The following is a 15,748-nucleotide window of genomic DNA, read 5'->3' as shown; positions in this document are numbered from 1 at the left end:
GACTAGAGAAAATAAAAACTTCCTCTCATTGACAGCCTTCCAAAGAGGGGGTGCGTCATTTGGAAATGGGAAAATGGGCCAAATAATAGGTATTGGCAAGGTTGGAAAGTCACTCTCTCTATGCTATAGAAGATGTGTATTACGAGGTAGGTCTTAAACACAATCTTCTTAGCATCTCTCAAATGTGCAATAAAGGAAATGAGGCAAAATTCAATTCCAAAATTTGTGCTATCACTAAGCTTGATACTGATGAAATTGTGTTAAAGGGTAAGAGACATAACAATTTCTACAAGATATCGATTATGTCACTTTCCTATAGTGAGCACACATGCTTGAGTGTAGTGGAAGATGATCCACTACTATGGCATAGAAGACCGAGAAATGCCAGTCTCTCTCAAATTAACAAGTTGGCAGCAAAGGACTTGGTCCTTGGGCTACCTAAAGTTGAGTTCACTTCTGACAAGGTATGTGATGCCTGTATTAGAGGAAAACATGTTAGGTCATCCTTTAAATCTAAGAAGTTTGTAAGTACTTTTAAACCTCTAGAACTCCTTCACGTGGATCTATGTGGACCAATGAGAATAAGAAGTAGAGGAGATAAGAGGTATGTGATTGTGATTGTGATTGTTGATAATTTCTCCAGGTATACCTTGACTTTGTTTCTGGGATCCAAAGATGAAACATTTGATGTCTTATGTATAATTGTAAGAATGATTCAACAAAAGTTAGGATGTAATGTTTTAAGTATAAGAACTGATCATGAAACCGAATTTGAAAATTCAAAATTCCTTGAGTTCTGTGTCTTACATGGCATTGACCATAATTTTTTTGCACCTAGAACTCCACAAAAAAATGGGGTTGTAGAAAAAAAGAATAGATCCTTAGGAGACACGGGGAAGACCGGGTTTATTTCTAGTGGACTGCCTAACAATTCCTGGGTCGAGGCAATTAATACTGCTTTCTACTTGCTAAATAGATGCATGGTCAGACCCATTCTTGAAAAAATTTCCTATGAGTTAATTCGAGGGAAAAAACCCCAACATCACTCACCTGAGAGCCTTTGGGTGCAAATATTTTATGCATAATAATGGGAAAGAAACTTTAGGTAAGTTTGATGACAGAAGTGATGAGAGAATATTCTTAGGTTACTCTCCACATAGTAAGGCCTATAAGGTTTTAATAAAAAGAACCATGTGTGTGGAAGAAAATATTCATGTTATTTTTGATGAATCTAACAATTTGGCTGAGAAAGATCTGCAGGATGAAGATTATGACATAGGATTCACCGGTGATAGAGATACAAAGGAATCTGGTGAAGATGGATCTAAAAACCACAAGGAAACTGATAATGATCATGAGAAACAAGAAAAAGAAAGAACTACTCTAACTGCTGACCAGACTAATGAAGCTACACCTACTGAACCTGACCCTTTGGGTCACTCCTCGGGTGAATCTTCTCTGGGTATATAGATCAGACCATAGAAGCATAAAAGCTCATATCATCTTGAGAATATCATCTCTGATCCAAATGCAGGGGTGCAAACCAGGTCTTCTCTAAGAAATCTATGTGCATTCATAGCATTCCTCTCACAGGTTGAACCTAAGACCACCGAAGAAGCTCTAAAGGATTCAGACTGGATCATAGCCATGTAAGATGAGCTAAATTAGTTTGAGAGAGGTCTGTCACCTGGTACAGAAACCTAAGAATAGAAATGCCATATGTACTAGATGGGTGTTCAGAAACAAGTTGGATGAACAAGGAAATATCACAATGAATAAGGACAAACTATTGGCTTAGGGATACAATCAAGAGGAGGGCATTGACTATGATGAGACATTTGAACCTGTAGCTAGAATGAAGGCTATAAGAATGTTGAAAGCCTTTACTTCCCATGCGGAGTTCAATTTATACTAGATAGATGTCAAGAGTGCATTTTTGAATGGTTACCTGAAGGAAAAAGTGTTTGTCAAACAACCTCTTAGATTTGAAAGTGAAGAATTTCCTGACTGTGTTTAAACTGGATAAAGCTCTTTATGGGCTAAAACAAGCTCCAAGAGCTTGGTAAGCCTCTCAAAATTCCTCTTAGCCAACAACTTTGTAAGAGGAAAGGTGGACAACACTCTATTTCTAAGGAGCCGAGGGAAGAATATTCTGATTATGCAAGTGTATATGGATGACATTATCTTTGGGGCCACCAATGAAGCAATGTGTAAGGAATTTGCAGAGATGATGGGAAATGAGTTCGAAATAAGCATGATGGGTGAATTGAACTTCTTTCTGGGGCTGCAAATCAAGTAAACACCTACTGGAACCATGATACATTAGCAGAAATATATCAAAGAATTACTGAAGAAGTTCAACATGGGCTCATCTAAGTCTATTGATACCCATATTGCCATTGCAACAAAGATGGTCCTTGATGAAGAAGGGAAAAGTGTGGAACATAAGCTATATAGACGAATGATTGGGTCACTGTTGTACCTCATAATAAGCAAGCTTGATATAGTGTTTAGTGTGGGATTGTGTACAGGATTTCAAGCGAATCCCAAGGAATCTCACCTGAAGGCTCTCAAAAGAATATTAAAACATCTCAAAGGGACCCTTGACCTCTGTCTATGGTATCCCAGAGGGTACAACTTTGATCTAGTTGGTTATGTTGATGCTAACTATACATGTTTTCATGTTGAAAGGAAAAGAACTTCAGGAACAACTCATTTTCTAGGTTTTTGTCTGGTGTCTTGGGTAACCAAGAAGCAAAACCCAGTGGCCTCATCTACAGCTGAGGCTGAATATGTGGCTGCAGCATCCTGTTGTGCTCAGTAACTATAGATAAGACAAAGGCTAAGGGACTATGGTATATTTATTGATTGTGTTCCCATTTTCTGTGATAACACCGATGCCATAAACATTGCTAAAAATCCATGTGAGCATAAGAGAACCAATCACATTGACACTAGACATCACTTTCTCAAAGACAATGCTGAAAAGGGGAATATCTCAATTAACTTTTGTAAAACTGAAGATCAAATTGCTGATATTTTTTTTAAAGCTCTGAGTATCACTTTGAAAGGAATAGACTAGAACGAGGTCTAATCAACTCCTCCCACTAAGTTGACTCCTAGTGATTGGTTAGAAAAGGAATAATAAGATACAGATAGTTAACTACAATGTGTTTGATTCAGATTTGTGCTTGTATTAAACTCACACACTTGCTTAAAAAATCTGGATGATAACTGTGTTGAATGATACTTGATTGGGTCACTATTGTACCTCACAATAAGCAAGCTTGATATAGTGTTTAGTGTGGGATTGTGTGCAGGATTTCAAGCGAATCCCAAGGAATCTCACCTGAAGGCTCTCAAAAGGATATTAAAACATCTCAAGGGGACCCTTGACCTCTGTCTATGGTATCCCAGAGGGTACAACTTTGATCTAGTTGGTTATGTTGATGCTGACTATACAGGTTTTCATGTTGAAAGGAAAAGAACTTCAGTAACAACTCATTTTCTAGGTTTTTGTCTGGTGTCTTGGGTAACCAAGAAGCAAAACCCAGTGGCCTCATCTACAGCTGAGGCTGAATATGTGGCTGCAGCATCCTGTTGTGCTCAATAACTATAGATAAGACAAAGGCTAAGGGACTATGGTATATTTATTGATTGTGTTCCCATTTTCTGTGATAACACCGATGCGATAAACATTGCTAAAAATCCATGTGAGCATAAGAGAACCAATCACATTGACACTAGACATCACTTTCTCAAAGACAATGCTGAAAAGGGGAATATCTCAATTAAATTTTGTAAAACTGAAGATCAAATTGCTGATATTTTTTTTAAAGCTCTGAGTATCACTTTGAAAGGAATAGACTAGAACGAGGTCTAATCAACTCCTCCCACTAAGTTGACTCCTAGTGATTGGTTAGAAAAGGAATAATAAGATGCAGATAGTTAACTACAATGTGTTTGATTCAGATTTGTGCTTGTATTAAGCTCACACACTTGCTTAAAAAATCTGGATGATAACTGTGTTGAATGATACTAATATGAAGTATTGAAGCTTTATTGTAGAAACGAACAAGGAGTTGCTAAGGAGTTGGTTCTTTGACTTAGGTATGTGTCATAGTATCTTAAGTTACTAAGACTTTATATTCTAAAATTACCGCTATACAGACTTTTAATTCCGTTGGAATCACCTCTAATCGTCTTCTAGTCAAAGAGTAAGGGGGAATCCTTGTGCAATTATAGATCAATTAAGTCAAAGTAACAGTTATAAGAGTTTCGTTAGAACTCAAATTCCGTCACCTTCTCTCTTTTAGTCAAATCAGGAGTAATGCCTTTAAAAGGCTCTTATGATCAGCTTCTCTGACCTCGTTGTTTCTCTCAAACCCTAAGCAAGAATCGAAAGCAATTATCAAGAACTAACCCTCTCTTTTCCTTCTTCGAGCCTCTCATCTAATCACCATGCCTAAAGCCAGTCAAACACCCTTTAAATCTAAATCATCAACCAAGGCTGAAGCAAAACCCAAAATCTTAAAGCCCAAGTCAAAGAAAAATGCCAAGCCTTCAAGAGAACCCGCACCCACACATGCTCATTCTCCTTTGATATCCTCCATTATACCTACCTCATCCTCCCATGTCCCTACTGTTCATGTTGCTCCTATCATTCCCACCTCGATTGTAACCCTTCCTTCAAAAACAACTACCCATGCACCGGAGTTTCCTACGAAAAATACATCCAAGTCAACAAAGGTCAAAGAAACTCCAAGAAAATCTATCAAGAAAGTGCCTGAAGCTGCTATGCAGGGTGATACTGTAGCCAAGGGAGCTGTGATTTAGGGAAAATTAGTGTCAGTCACTATTGATCAAGTACCATATCCTACTTAAAAGTTAGATATTTTGGTATCTGCTACAGATGTTGCACCCCTAGATACTCTCCCACCCATAAGTGAGAAGCCAAAGTGGAGATTCTGTGTAAAAAGGGTACAGGAGATCTGGGAAAAGAGATAGATCCAACAGTTGTGGAGCCTGTGGTTGAGGGGGAAGGACGTAAAAACAGGTTCAAAAGGAGGCTTCTGATGGCCTTGGCTAATTGGACTGAGGATGAGGAAGATGATGAAGGTGAAAAAGAATAATAAGTTGTGCAGTCACGAGGAACATGATGCTCAAAACATAGCCAATGAAGAAGAAAAGAATGAGAATGAGGGAGTATCTGGAGATGAGAAGGAGAGTGATACAGAGGTAGACAGGTGAACATGCTAATGATTCTGTAGAAGAAGAAAATCAGAGTGAAGAAAAGGAGGTTTCTAAAAGTTAGGGTGAGGATCAAGAAAATGTAAGTGAGATTGAATGAGGTGATAACGAGAGTGAGGAAGAAGAGAGGAATGTGAGTGAGGAATCTGAAGGTTCCATGACAATTGGAAACACTGTCATAACCCCTTCAGAAGAAATTGGTGAAGAGACAAGGGCTCAAGATCCTGGGTATCTGTTAACTCCATTCACTGGAGATAAAGAATTTAGCAGTGATGAATATGATATGCCACTATCTGAGGTAGGGAAGAAGTCCAGGAAGACCACTGTGAAAGCTACAAAGTCAGTAGTCTCAAAAAGGAAGGAGTGGTTCCTCCTGTTAGAACTCCCCTCATAGGGACTAAAAGAAAGGTTGTTGATGCTCAAATCATGAAGGAATCCAGAAGTGCAAAGAAGCCAAAGAAGAAGGTTTTAATTGTGGAACCTGTTGTTGAGGTGGATGGAGAAGATGAATCTGACTCTGTCTTGCCAGCAAAGTCTGCTACACCAAAGATATAGGGACTCCAAGTCACCAAACCTGTTATCTCTTCTACAAGGGCAAGTATGGTAAGACAAGAAAGAATGTGCCAGCTGTAGTTGATTGACTCACAAAGTTCAGGAATAGAAAAGTGCTACATGGGAAGATTCTTGCGAACACTGAGCTCAAATAGTTGAGAAACTTGAGCTACAGGGGTTGAAGCACATGTTTGTCAAAGCTTTTCCCCCAGTATGTGTTCTTGTTGTGGTGGAGCTCTATACAAATTTCACATTTTATGGGAAGATAGTCAAGAGTAAGGTATGGGGCTTTGACATGGAGTTTGATGCTGAGGAGCTGGGGCTGCTTCTGAATATCCCTTATTTGGTATTTGACAATTACTTGAAGAAGAAGAAGAAGAAAAAGAAGAAGAAGAAGAAGAAGAAGAAGAAGAAGAAGTGGCCAGCCATAGACAATGATGTTGACACTGGCATTGTGGTCACCAGGATACTCCCAAAAGTTTGAATTAAATGCTCCCCAAAAAGTGTACAAGACTGATGTGACTCCATTTCACAAGCTATTGTTTCAGTTTGTCAACTCCTGCATTCTCAGAGGTCTGAGAGAAGGCATGAAGCTACTCTGCTAGACATGGATGTGATGGAACTGCTTGACACTGGTCGACCAATCAATCTTTCTAGCCTGATGATTCATCACATGGCAATAGCTGCAGATACGTCCAACCAAAGCATGCTATGCCATATGGTTTCATGTTGACTAAGTTATTTCACCAGCTCAACATTGCCTTACCTGAACTTAAGTTTGGAAACCACAATGATGTTTTGGATGATATTATCCAAGCAGTGTGGCTATGAGGATATCAAGGCTAGAGGACCTACAGGATATGTCATTCTTCCTAGAAGCAGTAGGGTTGCAGAACTCAGCCAGAGGTTGGAGTTAGATGTTGAAGAGAATGCCAAGATTCGTGAAGACAATAATGAGCTGAGAAAGGAAATAATGCAACTGAAGGAAGAGCTCAGAAGAGATAGGGAGGCCCGTGCTCAACAGACTGTTACCCTTGTGAAAGCTTTAACCCCCTCTACTTCTCACCCTTGAACTTGTTCATTCCTAGTTGTTAAGTTTAGAATATTAATAATAATCAATAACCCTAAAGAAGCTTTGACTAATAATATACCCTTCTATGCAGATTCTGGTGAGCAACAACATTGCTAAAAGGAAAGAAGATCTACTCAATCGTGGAAAATAAATTAGTTAGCCTAAGAAGAAGGGAATCAATCAATATTGACCATGATTCTCAAGTGCGCAAGAATGGAGCAAATCGCGGACAGCTCAATCAGTGTTAACCAAGATCCTCAAGTGTGCAAGAATGGAGCAAATCACCAACAACGATCAAATCTAGAAGATTCTGCAAAAGCTCAAGTCAAGAAGGATGAAGGAAGCAACCTTCCAAGATTGAAGTGGAGAAAGCAATCAGCCAAGATTATCTCAAATCAAGGAAGAATGAAGGAAGCAATTCATAAGGAAGGAAAGATGAATCTAGCTACCATTTCAAGCTGGATTCATGAGGCAACCCTTGGGTCTTTCTTTTAGATGTACATGACTCACAAGGAAAGGTTTCCTAGAATTGATGCAATACAATTCCAGAAGACAAGGAAGCAGAATAAAGAAAGAAGCAGAAGAACATTAAAAATCACGCAACTACACAATTTGTTTATAAACCTTCCTAGTTCTTAGTACAAATATTGTATTCTTGAGTCTACAAGTATCACAAAAGATAAGAAGAGTTAGAACACAAATGAGAGTTGTGTCAACATCTTCAAAAATCACTATTGTTGTATATCGTTGGTGGTGAACATACTAAAACCATTATTGTTGTAAACATTCATCCAAGATCTAAGAGAACCTTTATGACCCAAGGGAACTGGACGTAGGTACCACACCGATACTGAACCAGTATAAAAACTATTGTGTCTTCTTTATCTTTCTGCTATTTCAATTAACTTTTACTGAAATCATTCAGTGTGGAAAGTCTAGTCGATTATACTTATATTTAGTCAACTAAGATTTTTAAATTGATTACAATGCCCCCCCCAACTGTACTTTCAATTGGTATCAGATCAAGGCTCGGAAACTTTGCTTAACAGCTAGTGAGGAAAAGATCATGGGATCAAACATAGTCGTTGGAGCGCTATTTCAAGAAGGAACTTCTCAGGTACGGCCTCTGTATTTCAACAGCCAGAACTTTTCTCACTGGAAAGTACGTATAGAAACATATACTATGTCATACGACATTAAAGTTTGGCGCGTGATCAAAAAGGGAAATATTCCAATTCCGCCAAAGAAAAATGAAAATGGTCACGTCATAGTTTCATTTGATCCTCTGGATTTATATGACTACACTGAAGAACTAGCGGCTGTTATAACAGTGAATGCTAAAGCAAAAAATCTGATGTACAATGCTGTCAGTGGAGAAGAATATGAGAAGATATCAAGCTATGAAACTTCAAAGGAAATATGGGATAAATTAGAGGTCACATATGAAGGAACCAACAAAGTGAAAGAACAAGTATTAATCTTCTAGTTCGAGATTATAAATTATTTCAAATGAAGGACGGAGAATCAGTGGAGGAAATGTTCTCCAGATTCAGTAAAATCCTTAGAGACTTAAAATCATTTGGGAGACCAATCAAAAGCTGAGAACAAGTTAGAAAAATTCTGTAAAGTTTTCCCACAATTTGGAAACCCAAGGTCATTGCCTTGGAACGTTTGGATCTTGACAAAATATCCTATAATGAACTTAGAGGTTATATAATTGTGTTTGAGAAAACTCACGTAGACAGGTAGATTCAACAAGAAAAGAAGAACACAGTTGCATTCAAAGCAATTGTGTCCGAACCAGTAAATGAGGAAGAAGAAGAAGGAGGAGAAAGAGATGAAAACATAGCTATGCTTTCAAAAGATGTAACAAGTATGATAATGAAGAACAGAAATAGCAAGAGAGGCAAAACAAACATTAGAAAAGGAAGGATGAAAAGTGAAAATGACAAAAATGATGGGGGATGCTATGAATGTGAAAAACATGGACACATTCAAGTCGAATATCCTGAACTGAAGAAGAAATTAAGCAAGAATTTTCAAAAGAAGAAGTATTTTGGAGCTTGGAGTGATGAAGAAGAATCTGATCATGAAGAAATTGCAAGTATGTGTTTCATGGATATAAAAGAAGATTGAAATAAGGACTCAAGTGAACTTGAACTCATATCATACGAAGGTACAAATGAGGAGGAAAACTCAGGTGATCTTGGTCTCATGGCAGACGAAGGAACTAGTGAGGTACGTCTTCCTACATGTCCTAACTATTATGAACTCCAAGAATTTACTGATATTGCTCTTATAGATATTGAGAGAGTTCTAAATGAACTCAGAAAAATTAAAAGAGAAAAGAAAGACTGGGCTTTGATGTTGGAAGTTTGTGAAATTGAGCGTGATATGCTTCAAGATGAAGTTAATGAACTTCAACTTCAACTGAATGGATAGCGTAAATCTACCGTCCATAGCTCTGTTAGATCAAATCAGATTGCTCCTCATGCTAGAACTAGAAATCCCATTACATGCACTTATTGTAGCAAAAATGGTCACAATACTAACCAATGCAGGAATTGAATCAGAGCAGAAAGAGGCTCTGAAAATCCCAATAATCCTTCTTGTTTTTACTGCGGAAAACTTGGCCACACTTCTAACCATTGCAGGTTCAAGAACAACAGCAGATGGGTCTGGCGACCTAAATCTTCTAGTCAAGCTAATGCTCAGATTTCTAATCATTCAAGGCCCAATTAGGCTTGGGTACCTAAAAATAAGTAATTCTTTTTTGCAGAAACACCACAAGAAGAATCGAAAAGAAAAATGGTATCTTGACAGTGCATGTTCCAGACATATGATTGGTCAGAAACAATTATTCAAAATGGTCACCAAACTAGATAGAAGAACAGTTACCTTTGGAGATAAATCAAAAGAAAATGTAATTGGTATTGGAAGGGTTCCTCTCAGCTCAACATGTGATGTAGACGAAGTGTATCTGGTTGATAAACTTGGTTACAATCTTCTTAGTACCAGTCAACTATGTGACAATAACTACGAGGTTCGTTTAAAAAAACATGGTTGGTTCATTGAAGATGAATCAGGTAAAGTTGTTCTCTCTAGAAATAGGGACAGAAATGTCTATACTATCACTAACTTAGATAGTTTTGGTAATCAAATCTGTCTAGCTTCTATAATTGATGACCCTTGGGTATGGCATAGAAAACTGGGCCATGCCAACATGCATACTATTCATAATAATTCTAAAAATAATCTTGTCATTGGTCTTCCAAAACTAGATTTTTTAAAAGATCAAATTTGTGATGCATGTCAACTAGGAAAACAAATCAGGTCCTCTTTTAAAGTCAAAAATATTGTTTCCACTACAAAGCCTCCCCAACTACTGCATATGGATCTTTGGGCCTACTAGAACTGCTAGCATAGGTGGTAGAAAGTATGCTTTCATTATAGTAGATGATTTTTCTCGATTCACCTGGGTTGTTTTTCTAAGTCACAAGGATAAGGGATTAAGAAACTTTGAAGTCTTTTGCAAAAAAGTACGGCGGGAAAAAGGTTACTACATTTTCTCCATAAGAAGTGATCATGGAGGAGAATTTGAAAGCATAGCATTTGAGAACTTTTGCAATGATCAAGGGATCTCTCACAATTTCTCATCTCCAAGATCTCCACAACAAAATGGAGTGATGGAACGTAAAAACAGAACCCTGCAAGATATGGCAAGAACCATGATTGTGGAAAATTCTATTCCATAGCACTTCTGGGCAGAAACTGTAAATACAACATGTCACATCATCAACAGATGCCTAATTCGACTAATACTCAAGAATACCCCATATGAACTATGGAGAGGAAAAAAATCCAACATCAGTTATTTCCATCCTTTCGGTTGTAAATGCTTTATACACAATAATGAAAAAGACAATCTTGGTAAGTTTGATCCCAAAAGCGATGAAGGTATTTTTCTTGGATACTCTCCCTCTAGTAGAGCATATAGAGTTTTTCATAAGCGTACTTTATCCATTGAAGAATGATCAACTTCCTGAAGATGAAGAAATTATCCATAGTACCAAACTATCAATACAGTTGAAATTGCTCCTGAAGAAACGACTGATCAGTAAGATCAACTGACTAAGAATCTTAAAGAAAATCAGGAGTCTACTACAATCGATCCAATAAATTTTGTTGAAAAAGAGCCAACATTAGTTGTCCCAAATGAATGAGAAATGAACCTGGATATCCACATAAGTATATCATTGGAGACCCTCAGGAAGGAATGAAAATTAGAAGATCCCTAAAGAAGACATCGAATATTGCTTTCACATCCCAGTTTGAACCAAAAAGGTGGATGAAGCACTTGGGGACAAAAGCTGGATAACTGCAATGAAGGAAGAACTTGATCAATTTGAGAAACAAAAGGTATGGGAACTCATCCCTAAGCCACCAAATGCATCCATTGTTGGAACAAAATGGGTATTCAAAAATAAGTTGAAGGCAAAATACACAGTTTACCCATCGAACTTACACCGAAATTCCTGTTACACACCTTTTCTTCACGAAAAATCTTTTATACACTCAACCTTTCAAAAGTGTGTTTAAGACTCACCAATTTTATTACGTGTCACTCGCATGTTATACACACATAAGTGGCGAGTGAACAATTAAAGTTTTATGTCTAAAGTCTCATTTTGATGCCACTTTTCCAGCCTTTTCATTTTTTCATTTTTCTCAATTATTTTCTTTTTTTTTTTTAGAAAAAATTCAACCAAGTCTTTTTCATCTTCTTCCAATTATTGCACCATCACCTTCTTCTACCACCATACCACCAAATATTTTTGTCACTGCTTATCGGGCGGATTGGGCGGTTATTTACTCTTAACGGTTTGGCTTATCGGTTATCGGCTTTTAAATGTATTAATCCGCTAGCCGCCCGATAAGGTATCGGACGGATTGGTATCGGTTTAGCTCTTATCGGGTAGTTATCGGGCGGTTTATCGGCCTAGCAAAATTATCAATGATTCTAGGAATCCAGCAGTACTACCAGAAGAAGGAAAATAAGCAAAAAAATATAGACTTGACATGACTTTGGTTTAAAAAAGAATGACAAGAAATGACTACTCTTTGCGCTTCTCTTCGACAACAACTTCCTCTTGAAATCATTAAGGTTTGTGAAACGTGTGTTCCTTTTTTCTTTAGATTTCCCAACTTTCTAATTAAGGTCTAGTCTCATTAATTTCTCGGGGATAGATCTGTTGTTTCATCTAATTAATGTTCACAAAATATAACCAATTTATGTATGTCATTTTGCTCTGGAAGTGATAGATAATGAATCAATTTCTTTTATTTTTGTTAGTGTTGTAATAAATCAGAAACTTTTTATTCAACTTCTACTTTCAGTTAAATTGAATATATTCCTATACTCCTATTTAACAAAATTTGATCAATTCTATATTCCATTACTGGACTCATTATATATATATATATATATATATATATATATATATATATATATATATATATATATATTCTTAACGGATTAACGGATTATCCGTTAAGAAAATTGAATAATTCGCCCCCAAACCGATAAGTCGTTAATAAAAAAAAATTAATCTGTTCCCCGTTCGTTAAGCCGTTAAGTCGTTACCAGTAAGCCATTAAGCTTAGGTTCTGTTCGGTTTTCGATTTCGGATAAGCTTTGAACACCCCTACCTTCAACATAGTGAATCGCTGAATGACTGTGTCACAGGTGCGCTTGGTGGGTGGCCAAATCTAAAAGAAAAATTCATGGAGCTCTTCGTATGTGTCGTGAGAATTTGTGGGTACTGCATCCATGGAGTTTCTTCCATTTCAGCCATTGATGGGTTGGAAATTTTTGATTAATTCTTTTCTGGTCTTATTGTTGTTGGTGTAAATAGTTTGGTACTCAATATCAGTTAGGTTAAGGATAATACAAATAACTTTAGGGAAATCTTTAATTGGTAATGATGATAGAAATTCAATGTCATCCTAATATTTTAAAAATTGAAAATAAAAAAAAGAATGTTTCATGGTTGATGCTGGTGCAGAAGTACTCACTTGGGAGGGGGGCATCCATGGTGGTATAGCTTGGGGAAGATGAAGAAGATGGATATCATTGTAAATTCAAATATATTTTTTATTTAAAAAGTCAATAACACGTGTTAAATTATTGATGGTGCGTGGCTACACTTGTTGAGAAAAAAATGGTCAAACACCGAATAGGTGTGTCTTAGACATATTTTTAAAAGGTTGAGTGTATAAAAGATTTTCCGTGAAGAAAATGTGTAACATGGTTTTCGATGTAAGTTCGATGGGTAAACTATGTATTTTTCCTAAGTTGAATGAATCTGGACAAGTCGTGCGAAATAAAGCCAAACTAGTCGCACAAGGTTATTCACAACAAGAGAGAATTGATTATGAGGAGACCTTCACCCCTGTTGTCAGGTTAGAATCAACCCGCATTCTATTAGCATATGCTGCTCATAAATATTTTAGACTATTTCAGATGGATGTGAAAATGCCTTCTTGAATGGATTCATCTCTGAGGAAATTTTTGTTAGGAAACCTCCAGATTTGTAAATGAATCCTCTCTGAATCATGTCTACAAATTGTTCAAAGCACTGTACGGCCTAAAGCAAGCCCCTAGAGCTAGGTATGAAAGGATAAGTTCATTTATAGTTCAACATAGGTTCGACAGAGGTAATATTGATACCACTCTTTTAATCAAACGATCATCTCTAGGTAACTTAATTGTACAAATTTATGTAGATGATATTATTTTCGGCAGTACTAACCCTGTTTTGTGCAAGGATTTCTCAAACATCAAGGAGAATTTAAAATGATGGGAAAACTAACTTTCTTCCTTGGACTTCAAATCAAGAAAGTACAGGAAGAGATCTTTATTAGTCAAACAAAGTACCCGAAAGAACTCATCAAAAAGTTTGGTATGTCTAATGCAAAGGCCATAGGAACACCAATGAGTCCGTCAACTGCTTTGGATGAAGACAAAAACAGTAAGAGTGTTGATGAAATAATGTATCGAGGTATGATTGCCTCATTACTCTATCTTACAACTAGTCGACCAGATATTATGTTTACCGTTTGCAAATGCGCTAGATACCCATTAGCTCCTAAAGAATCTCACCTGACTGCTATTAAACGTATTATCAGATATTTGACAGGGATAGTCGGCTATGGTTTATGGTATGAAAGTTTTGAATATTTTGATCTCAAAGGATTTTCATATGCAGATTTTTTAGGAGATAAACTTGATAGAAAAAGCACAAGTGGAACATGTCAATTAGTTGGTGTCATGACCAGGATCTTTCCACTCTCGGGAGTCGTGATGACGCCTACTAATGGGAGCTAGGCAAGTCAACCCTTAACTACCTTTTTCATTAACAACTTACTTCTTTTAACAATTATCAGTGATAGCATGAAAATAGCGGAATTAAATAAATAAGCGGAAGACCTAAATTAAATAAGCTGAACAATAATGCAAAAGTCAACATATGCCTCTACCCAAGAACTGGTGTCACATCACTCACGAACTACTAAGAGTACTAAATACAACCGTTTGAAAGAAATATAACACTGTTTGTGAATACATGAGATAACAGAATGAAATATAAGATAGAGGAGATGACGGGCCTACGGACGCCTGCAAGGCTACCTCGGTGTCTCGATGGACTGAAGGTTGGCTTCTGCGCTACTGCTGTTGTCCAATACCTGGTTCTGTGCAAAAGAGCACAGAGTGTAGTATTAGCACAACCGGCCCCATGTGCTGGTAAGTGCCTAGCCTAACCTCGGCGAAGTAGTGACGAGGCTAGGACCAGACTACCAAATAACCTCTGTAGTTCAAATATCTATATGTACAACGAAAAGGAAATACATGAAATAATCAGTCAATGTGGAAAGGGAAAACATGTTGTGGGGAGGTAACAATTCCAAATAGAAAACCTCAATAAAAGAAAGAAACAACAAAGCCAGAATATCAACAAGAATCAGAATTCAACGATTTGCACGGCACCACCCTTCGTGTTTTTACTCTCTTCCTCACCCAAACAATATTTATAATAAAAATGTGCACGGCATCACCCTTCATGTTTTTACTCTCGTTCTTACCAAATCAATCGTATCATAATAATATGCACGGCATCACCCTTCGTGCTTTTACTCTCTTTCCTTACCACATAGTCAATGAATATCGGTACGGAATGGTACATCGTATGGCACGACATCACCCTTCGTGCTTTACACTCTTTCCTCACAATAGCAAACAATGCACGGCATCACCCTTTGTGATTTAACACTCTTCCTCACCCAAACAACAATCACAAATAAAGGGACAAGGGAGTAGACAAATAATGGTAGAAATTCCGGCAAGGTAGTATAATTAAATAGCTAAATCTCGGCAAGGGAACAATATCATTAAATCTCAACATCCCGACAAGGGAGATAATCAACAAAGCAACAAACATCCCGGCAAGGGAACAATTCAATAACTCTTTCTCTTTCTTTCACTTCTTACTTTATAACTCACTTTACCACTTGAGTCAATGCTCCAAAGGGTTCAATTATCTCATATACTTTCACAATTCGTATTATAACTCGAGCAAATGCTCCTTGTTGTTCAAAGATCATAATTTCTTTCGCATGCTTTTTACAACATATAGAAATCGTCATTTAGGGCATGAAAGATACAACAAAAATCAGAATATCCGCAATATAAAGACTCACGGTCATGCTAGACACCAACGTATAGATACTCGTCACCATGCCTATACGTCATACTCGACAATTAGCACGTAGCAAATAAGACTCAACTCCTAATCCCTCAAGCTAAGGTTAAACAAA

General features: G+C 37.3%; 2 protein-coding genes across 2 annotated transcripts; both read left to right on the top strand.

The window, feature by feature from the left end:
- The first annotated feature begins 2,362 nt into the window (after positions 1–2,362).
- Positions 2,363–3,613, top strand: LOC138869526 (secreted RxLR effector protein 161-like). Its single transcript, XM_070147149.1, has 2 exons — positions 2,363–2,820; positions 3,418–3,613. Exons 1-2 carry the CDS (start codon positions 2,363–2,365, stop codon positions 3,611–3,613), a joined length of 654 nt encoding a protein of 217 aa, XP_070003250.1.
- Positions 3,614–13,733: 10,120 nt separating this feature from the next.
- Positions 13,734–14,261, top strand: LOC138869519 (uncharacterized mitochondrial protein AtMg00810-like). The gene has a single exon (XM_070147143.1). The coding sequence runs from the start codon at positions 13,734–13,736 to the stop codon at positions 14,259–14,261; it is 528 nt and encodes a 175-aa protein (XP_070003244.1).
- The last annotated feature ends 1,487 nt before the right edge of the window (positions 14,262–15,748 follow it).

The sequence above is a fragment of the Nicotiana sylvestris genome, chromosome 1, assembly GCF_000393655.2.
Source record: "Nicotiana sylvestris chromosome 1, ASM39365v2, whole genome shotgun sequence".
Taxonomy (NCBI): Eukaryota; Viridiplantae; Streptophyta; class Magnoliopsida; order Solanales; family Solanaceae; genus Nicotiana; species Nicotiana sylvestris.
The sequence above is the reverse complement of the archived record's forward strand: the minus strand, read 5'-3'. Positions and strand labels throughout refer to the sequence as shown.

Coding starts and splice junctions, on each gene's coding strand:
- LOC138869526 (XM_070147149.1), top strand. CDS start 2,363: ATGGGCTCATCTAAGTCTATTGATACCCATATTGCCATTGCAACAAAG. Junction 2,821..3,417: donor GCAGCATCCTGTTGTGCTCA/GTAACTATAGAT, acceptor ATGGTATCCCAG/AGGGTACAACTTTGATCTAG.
- LOC138869519 (XM_070147143.1), top strand. CDS start 13,734: ATGGGAAAACTAACTTTCTTCCTTGGACTTCAAATCAAGAAAGTACAG.